General features: G+C 43.0%; 2 protein-coding genes and 1 non-coding gene across 3 annotated transcripts; 1 reads left to right on the top strand and 2 right to left on the bottom strand.

Moving 5' to 3' along the window:
* Positions 1 to 1,473: 1,473 nt before the first annotated feature.
* Positions 1,474 to 1,638, bottom strand: GLOTRDRAFT_46032 (uncharacterized protein; the record flags this gene model as incomplete). Its single annotated transcript, XM_007870025.1, has 1 exon — positions 1,474 to 1,638. A coding segment is annotated over one exon (165 nt), but the record flags the coding sequence as incomplete, so codon positions are not given.
* Positions 1,639 to 2,156: 518 nt separating this feature from the next.
* On the bottom strand, positions 2,157 to 3,720 carry GLOTRDRAFT_95206 (uncharacterized protein; the record flags this gene model as incomplete). The annotated part of the gene is made up of 10 exons (XM_007870293.1): positions 2,157 to 2,179; positions 2,204 to 2,405; positions 2,460 to 2,539; positions 2,598 to 2,742; positions 2,798 to 2,837; positions 2,895 to 3,070; positions 3,191 to 3,259; positions 3,382 to 3,386; positions 3,432 to 3,498; positions 3,610 to 3,720. The coding sequence occupies 10 exons, from the start codon at positions 3,718 to 3,720 to the stop codon at positions 2,157 to 2,159; spliced, it is 918 nt and encodes a 305-aa protein (XP_007868484.1).
* A 4,831-nt stretch (positions 3,721 to 8,551) lies between these two features.
* GLOTRDRAFT_t97 lies at positions 8,552 to 8,624 on the top strand. The gene has a single exon. It is a non-coding gene; the product is annotated as a tRNA-OTHER (tRNA).
* Positions 8,625 to 9,178: the final 554 nt, after the last annotated feature.

The following is a 9,178-nucleotide window of genomic DNA, read 5'->3' as shown; positions in this document are numbered from 1 at the left end:
GGGAAAAATGCAGAAATGCACAGCTTCATGGTACCCTACCACATGATTAGGGACAAGCACTCCCCTATTCCTATACACTATTTTAACCGCTACATTAGTAACAACATCAACAGTAGAGACAAATAAACCCCAGATATGAAAACAGGCTGAAATGTAGATCCTGGAGGTATCCCATATCAATAGCTGCCATATTTGGCATGTGCTGATGTAATTCAGTGATGCCACATGTGTGCCGTCATCCACAGCAGGTTCCATGATTTTTCCCAGATTTTTGCGCATTTTTCCTGATTTTATATGAGCTGCTAACGGCTGATGTGTGGCACTCTAGACACGTTCACACGCTATTTATAGCTCCGGCACCATGATGCCTGTCCCGAGAAATCTATTGTGATTCTTCCGTATTTGTTCTGTATTTTTCTGTGGCCTGCAGGGCCAGGTATGGCTACCCACCTATTATTGGCAACAGCTCAGATCAAATCCCGATTTGGATCTCCATGCCGGGGATGCCGGGGCTGTCATATTCAAGCTCAGCAGTGCTGCCTGACACTGCATAGGGTACTCGGAAATCTAATACATTACAGACAATTGTAAAGGCTGTTTAATGTAAAAGGCTTTACAGTAACAAAGGGGATCTAATACATTAATCCTAGAGCATCAGCTGATAAGAAAGGATGTGTAAGCTATCCTGTGAGTACGTAACTCAGAGAAATGAGAAATACAAGGGCGCCCATTGGTAGAAGGTGAGTCAAGAGAGATAACATGTGAAAAGAGATAGCATTCATGAGAAGTTGTACTCAGAGAAAGGTACTGTCCAATGGCAATGCTCAGAATGGAAATGGAATGAGATAGGCATGGGAAAATCATAACACGGCCTCAGTTTGTATATGGTTTGCAGAACTGTGTAGGGGAAACAGAAGTTTTTTGTGCTTCACTTCCAAGCTCTAATGTTGAAATCCCAAGAAGTCTCTCAAAGGTAAAAAGTGTTGACCTTAGCATATTTGTGTCCAATGATCTGGCTTTGCCATTAGCCTGACTCATTGATTTACATCTGATTATATAGAAAGGCCCAGGAGTCCAGCAAAGACTAATAGTCCAGTGTCTAAAGCTAGTCCTATATTCCAAGAAATTCATCCAGTCCATTCAGTGCAATCTAGGGACTTGCATGGGCAGTTCCAAGGACTGCCCAAGTTAGTTCCATGGAAACGATTTCCACAGAAAGTGGAGTTTGAAGTCTCCATGGAGACCACGTCACCTCGATGTGTTGTCTAGACAAGCACCAAAAACATGTTACTGGTGTGGCTAGTCTGCGAACAATATTTCTTATGCATATGGTGTAAGCTTAGGGTGTATAGCAAATCCTGAAGGTGCTCCAGAGCAAAACCTTGTACAGGTAATTAATACATAACAGTCAGTATATATACTACTAGTGCATAGTAAAAGCAACATCAGGAAATGCACGTACAATATCCTTCATCAAGGATATGGCATGTGAGAGCTTGAAAAAGGGGCATCTTGCCACGAACTGATCACCATCTCAGCACGGAAGGTCTGCAGGCTCATATTGTGTTGCATGAAAATGATGGTCTGTTGCCTGCTTGAGAAGTTGCACTCAACATTGACAGAGGTTGCTGGGGCAGCCTGTCATATGATTGAATCACCACAAATGCAGGAGCTAGATGTACCAGGTGCTGAACAGAATGAGAGAGCCATTCTTGCTACAGTCATGAGAGAGCCACCCATTCTTGCTACAGTCAGGAATGTCTTGAGAAGATCCCACCAGTACTTGATCACATCAAAGTTTTCACCCACTGTTACAGTATCAGAGTCCAGGTATGACTGCATCATGTCTGATGTCATTAGGGTGGGCTGCGCGCCGAGTCGAGAGAAGTTGACCAGCATGCAGCACCCTTCCCAAAAGATGCTCAGTATGCAAGTGAATTGAGGCTGCCAAATGACATACCTTCTTTTGCAAGGAAAGGCAGTAGGTCTGCCATCTACTGGAGCCCTGGCAGGGGCATTTTGCTTATAAGACTCTTCCAATTGATAACCAGTGCACGAACTTCTTAAATGTCTTTGGCAACCCACCCATGGTTCTCGAATGAGATGAGCTTCCGATGGGGGCACATTGCTAGAATACATCAGAGGTAGCACAAATGTCAATGAGAAACAGATGGCCGACCTATTGCAATATGATAGACCTCACAGTCAGATGAAAGTGAGTAGTACTTCTGCACAACCTTCAAGGAAGCATGAGCAGCAACCCAAAGGACAGCAGCAATCTCATGCTCCTGGTGCACAGACTGCAGCTGCTGCATCATGTCTTCAAACATAGGGATAATATATATGATCAATGGCATCTGTTTACCAGCCTTCTCTGAGAATAGCTTTGTAGGAGCATTGAATATCTACCACAAATCAGCTTCATGTCATCAACAGCCATAAGATCAACCATAACTTACCTCAAGAACATCGAGAAGATCTGGAATAAGGGCAGACTGATCCTCTGTTAAGACAAGTGACTTGAGCTTGTAGCTTGTAGCTAGGCATTGTCAGAGACCGATTGACAGTTGTTTGTAGGTCTTGGTACAAATTGAGACATTTGTGCTCGGTATTCCAGTAAGTCAGGCAGCATCGCGCTAGCATAAGGCAATCAGTCTTCAGGGTGATATCAGCTTCCACAAGTTTGTCAAATGCCTCCTTCAAAGTTGGTGAGTCATGAACCTTCTTGGAAAGACCCATGACCTATGGAGTTGTCAAGCATACCTGTGAAGAACACTACAAGTTATGCCTGACATACGTTTGGGAAATCCTTCAAGGTGCTCTGTGACTCCGCAGAGCTGATGACAATATCATATATTCATCTCATTTCTCCAACAGCAACATCCTGAAGGGACATTACAACCTGTTCATCATGTGCCTCTTGATCTGGACTAGCACCTGCCAGGAGTTCACCTTTATGGAGAGTAGCAAGATCTTGATCCTCCTCATTCAGTTCTTCCTCATGTGCCAGATGGATAACTGAATTACCCTTGCAACACTTGTGTTGCTTAAAGAAGAAGGAGATGAACATCTGTAGTGTTGTAATGGTATCATAGTCTCAAATACAAAGAGATTATGTTTGTACCTTTGCCATCAGGGTAATAATATGTGCAAAACACCATCCTCATGATTTCACACCCTGGTATGTTACTTCCAGCTTTGCAAGCTCATTTGAAGTTGTAATGCAGTTTGATGCATTGTCCATCATGAGAACATGTGTCTGAAGCATAAATAAGTGTATGAGGGCTATTTAAAATAGGGAACAAACCATATCATCGATTCAAAAACAGCAGAGGCAGTCATGGAGAATCTTTGCAAGATATTTCCTGGAATGACTCTCACATAGCCTGCAGAAAGAGTAAAATGAGAACAGCACTCATACCCCAACCTACTTTGCAAACTCAAGGATGCACCCAAATACTTAGCCCTCATCAACCCATTGTACCCAAATACCCAGCACTGAAAGTTCTATCGGGGTGTGTGCAGCCATCCATGATCTGATGGACTGACAGTCCTTTCTGCTGTAGGCCAGCAAAATAGTCTCGTACAGTAATTGATAATGCAACATACAGCTCCTTGACATGGCTCAAGACTGAATTGGGACTGGGAAGCCTTGTCCCCAGTCATAGCATCTGGAGCTCCATCCTGTAGGACCAATCTTGCACCATATTGAAGGGCCATTATGAAGATGCTGAGTGTAGAGCTAGCAGTGTACAATGGGCATGGTAAGAATATGGTATCACTGGCTCAGAGTGGTGCTGTGAGGCAGAATGGGCTGGGAGATGGTTGCACAACAGATTCTTTGTGCCTTCACCAGACTTCGCCCATGATCTGGTGACAGGCTTGTGTTGTGGATCATTAATTTAACAATTGAATATGTAGTCCATAGTCTGTCTTTTGTGGTTGTGTGCTATCATTACGGTATAATTATTGTACATGGCTGAATGCCAGACTTCTAAGGCAGCTTCTGGTCCAAGTCAATACAAATCTCTCAAGCCAGATTACCACCACTGATGGATTATTTGAGCATCTGGGAGACCCCATACTTCCTCATCTGGCTTGTAATATATCCTTCCCGTCTTCTGCCACTTGCGAGAGCATAGAGTTTTGGCCGGGGGCAGAGTACTAGTATCTTCAACATCAGGGTAGAGGTGCATAGAGCATTGGCAACGTATCCCAGATGTTGACATGGTGTGTATATTATATCTAGCCTGTGAACTAGAGGCAATGAGCCAAGGCGAAGGCAGCTGGGATGTATGGTATGTAGAGAATGTGTCACACTGTGCTTTCACCAGCGAGCTATGGGACCCATGAGGATATGCTTCCACGAAAGCTGCTCCTGTGGGAAGCGTCCTGCTCAAGTGGGTTCCAGAATTTCCATGACTGTGCCAGTCCCTCCCTGTGCTAGTCACAGTCTATAGGATCAGATGGTGTTAGCTTTGTTTACAGGCTTCAAGTATTTTACAGGTTTCATCTGTGGACTACCGATGGCAGCTTGCTCCTCTCCCCCTTGCACTTTCATTACCCTCCAGTGTCCTTAGGCTGCCACCACCCATACTGCTGGGTGTGTTTGGTTGTTTGTTTTGGTCTTCAGGGCTGTTCTGTGTCTGTGCCTTTCATCCATGACACAAATATTATATACTGTACTATGTGGCTGCATCTAGTATTTATCAGCCTTCCAATGGCTTTAGCACAAACACAGAGCTGAGGGGGCAATTCCCATGGTTTGAACCTGACTCATTAGCATTGGTGGCTGATCCTGGATCATGCTCACAACACATATATCATGGTTTAACATAGCAGCCTATATACATGTGAGAGGGATAGTCTGGGCTACAATAGTACTGAGAGCCCATGGATTGTTCTCACATTTGTAAGTCCACTAGTGGGTCAGACTTTTGTATACAAATTACCACTAACTTGGATTTGTATGTGTACATTATGAGGAGGGTGTTGGTACGAAAGTGTACAAATCTTGACCACCATTTGTATTTGTATCAAATCTGCACACTTTTGTGAACATTTGTATGATTATCTGGACCAATTTGGATGATATTTGTATACTGTAGCAGGGTTCTTTGTAATGATTTGTGAGCTGTTGGAGGGCATTTTGTACAAATTTGTAAGTTCATAGACTGTGCTTGAAAGACTTTGTAGACCCTTTCACCACAGTTTGTACAAATTTGTGAGTTTATAATGGGCATTTGTATAGATTTGTAGGCTTGTTGAGGGTACTTTGTACTGGATGAATGGGGTACATATCTTGGCAATTATACCACTGTGTTTCTAGCTATTGATCAGCAATATATAATGTTTATCACCACCAGCTCCAAAACTGTTTTCTGAATTTTGCAACCCTAACACATACCACAATGCTACATCCTTTTGGGACCATACATATTCCATATCAGGCTACAGGTTTACTTACAATTCCAAGAGATCCCAAGTAGATCCCATCTAGCTACCACTTTTGGCTTCTACCCCTCCTGGAGCCTCTCCCCAGCTACAACTTCTGCTTCCTACAGTCTATATACCATCCCCTACGGGTGGATTGCTATATATGATTGTGCACCAGGTTATATTTTACACTGATTGTGGCAAATCCATTATATACTATATAACCCATGGGGGTGGTATATCTACAAATCTCTTTTTATAGTGTCAAATTGCAGTGATCGCCTTGGTGCTCTTCTGTCAGACGCTTGGATGGCCTGGCCTTTCAAATATATTATATACATAATACACCAGATGCCCTCAAATAGTTTGGTGATTTACATTTGTTTTGTCATCTCCTGTGAGTGTTTCTTTCCATACTAGTTTACTTTCTGAAGACTTAGTGTGGGACTATTGTGGTGGAGTTTGAAACAAGAGATTTACATTGGGATTACTGCAATCTAAGTGGCTGCATCCTCATTTCAAGTCCACTGCTAATGGACTTCAAAGTGTGGTATGCTGGGCTTGACTGTGGAAAGCTATGACATGGCTGGCATGCACTTTTGCCAAACTTGCAGTTCACCTATGTCATAGCTGTACTCTGGTGCAAGGGCCACACTCAGGCTCCTGCAAAAAATCGTAAACTTCTGCAAACAGTATGCATAGTGCTGGAGTCAGATGTGGCACTAATAGTGCTATTAATAGTACTGCACAGCACGAGCAATTGGCCACAGGTGCCAAATGAAGTCAGAAAATTGCAGGAAAGAGGCCACATACCTACTGAGGTGTTTACCACCAATTCAGGAAGATATCAGGGGTATTCACTGCAGGGTAGCAACATGTTGGTGTTTTTTGGGTGCAGCTGAGATGGCATTACTATAGATCCAGGTTTATTGGACCGTGGGTTGCACAGATGGACCCTTAAGTAAACATGTAGCCATATACAGGGTGACCACAATCCCCCAAGGCTTTTCAGAGCTGGCAGTGAAAAAACTATTTTGTGGCCATCAAATAGCATTAGTAAGGCAGATATCACTAGTAATTATTCCACACTCATACCTAAGATAGGCAACATCCATTGTCAACAACATCATGTGACCGACTGTGACAGCAGGCAATGGCAGCATACTTCCATGGCGGTGACAACTTTATTGGCAAAGTAGAACTGAGGAAAGGTGCCTATAGAGCTCCTCTACATTTTCTAGGTTTTAGTTCATAGAAATCTCATGTCTATGTTGAGTAGGATCAAAACATTGCGATAATTGTCTTTCAAGTTGCCAATCATGTTTTTCTGTGGGTTCTGAGGAAAGGATTTTGGAGACAAAAAATTTGCCGCTGATATTGGTGGTCCATGGTTACATAATGTTCATATCCAGATATAACCCTAACCTAATACTACCATATTTAGTAGTCATTGAGCAGGTAGCTTTACTGCACCCTATGCAAACATGTACAAATATACTATATCGAGAAGAATGTCATGTGATGCCGGCAAACGCAGGCTTCCCGCTGCGCATGTGTCCGGCCAGTTAGAGGATCTTCGGTCTCGACTGAGAGGGTCATATAGATGGGGCAAAATTAATTTCCATTCAAATCTATATAGCTGTGATACATGTGGCTGACAAGGATAATATAAAAGCTAACAGTAAGGGAAGTTGATAAACCCTAACCCTAACAGGGTGTAGGCAAAAAATTTGCACCAGTAGTAATTGAACTCCAGACATCCAGCACTCAATCTAGGCAGCACAACCACTACACCAGACATAGGATGCATAACAGATGCATCACAACAATATGATGGCATTGTATTCAGCATTTACTTAATACAGCTGGGTCCAGTAATTTTTAGTGATGCGGCTGAATGGGTCGGAGGTCACATGATATTCTTCTTGAAAAGGTAATGTTTGGTTGTGTTTATGTGGGGGCGCAATAGCAAAGATGTCATTGAGCTCATCATCTACAGGACCTTTGTTACCAGTGTAGAACTGAGATATGTTGTCAATGAGCCTTTTGAGTAATCTCTGGGTTCCCAGATTCTAACACTTGCTCTGACTCAATATCTGTTTGCCATTTCTTGACTCTGTCAAACATAATTTCAAAGTATTCTAGTTTTTGGGCCCTGGGACACCCAAAACATTTGCTGTGTGACTGTTACACATTACATAATGGTCACACACATGATATTGTTGACAAGGGATGTCGCCTATTTACAATGGTCCCAGCATAAATCCACAATCATCATACAATACCCCCCACAACCCTCAAGAATTTCATTACAATGCCCCAAGAATGCCCCCAATCCTGCTACAATGCTCTCACAATCCATGTTACAAACCTACAATAGCCCCACACAATACCTACAATATTGCTACAATGCCTCAACAATAATACAAATATACAATGTGTCAACAACACACCTCTGATGCACCTAAATGCCCCCACAATCCATGATGCAAAGCTACAATATCCTTATGACAAACTACAATACCCCCCCCCCATAATATCCCTACAACCCTACAATAAGCTACAATGATCCAACAACATCCTCACAACAAGCTACAATGCCCCCACAATGGACCTACAACACTTGTTACAAACCTACACAATAATCTGCCCACAATACCCCAACAGTGACCCTACAATCCCACTACCATGCCTCTACAATCCACCCCACAAAGCTACAATACCTGCACAATATTCCTAAAAGCCATCCACAATACTCCTACACCAGACCTACAACCCTCTCGTAATAACCTCCCTCCTCACAATATTGTACCAGTTCATGACAAGCCAACACAGGACCTGGATTGAACTTGTCATGAGATTGTTAACATAGTTGGTGATCACGACATAGAAAGGGACAAGGATCTGTCATGATGTATTTGACCACATCACACAGATCCTTTGAGTGGATTGTTGGAATGGGTAATCATGCTTACTCATCTAACATGAGTGAGTCCCTGAACTGTCATGAGACCTACCAATACCTAGTGCCTTGCATGAAGGCCATTATGGGTAGTAGGCAACAGTTACACTCAGCTATACAAGGTCCTATACCTTAGTATGTCCTCTGAACCAAGACCAGGTAGCTCAGTTGGTAGAGCTCCTTGGTATATGTCAGGTGGTCCCAGGTTCAATCCCTGGTCTGCTTATTTATTATACTTGACATGGATAGACATCTTTTGCAGGCACTTCTGTGGGCCGAACTGAGTGTGGTGCTGGTGGCCAACCAGGTTGACAGAAATGATGAACATGAAGTGTCGCAAGAAGAGGGGTTGCTTCATGCTTGGACTCTGGGGTGTGGATAGAACTTGTCTTGATATTGTTAACAACCAAAGGTAATTACCAGTGCCTCTCTGAGCAGCAGGTCATGAGGTGTGTGCTCGACATAGGCAAGACATAATGCTTACTTAATAAATTGATCCAGGAGTGTCAGATATTCATCTACATCTTTTATTGGCACATGTTGGGAACAAAAGCTTGTATGCTGATTAACCAACATACCCTGACCAGCAGTGTCTATTATTTCAATCATGCAAATACCATCAACTGCACATTGTTTCTTGTATATTTCATGTATTGTCAGATCATAGTCCTGACATGGCCTTGAGTTCCATGTATTGTCCAAGTACTGAGCTAAACACTGTTGGCTGTGGAAGGTACTAGCTTCAGACAACACCCAAAGGGCTAGGTCAAACTGTGTCAA

This window comes from Gloeophyllum trabeum (genome assembly GCF_000344685.1).
Source record: "Gloeophyllum trabeum ATCC 11539 unplaced genomic scaffold GLOTRscaffold_00011, whole genome shotgun sequence".
Lineage (NCBI taxonomy): Eukaryota > Fungi > Basidiomycota > Agaricomycetes > Gloeophyllales > Gloeophyllaceae > Gloeophyllum > Gloeophyllum trabeum.
The sequence above is the reverse complement of the archived record's forward strand: the minus strand, read 5'-3'. Positions and strand labels throughout refer to the sequence as shown.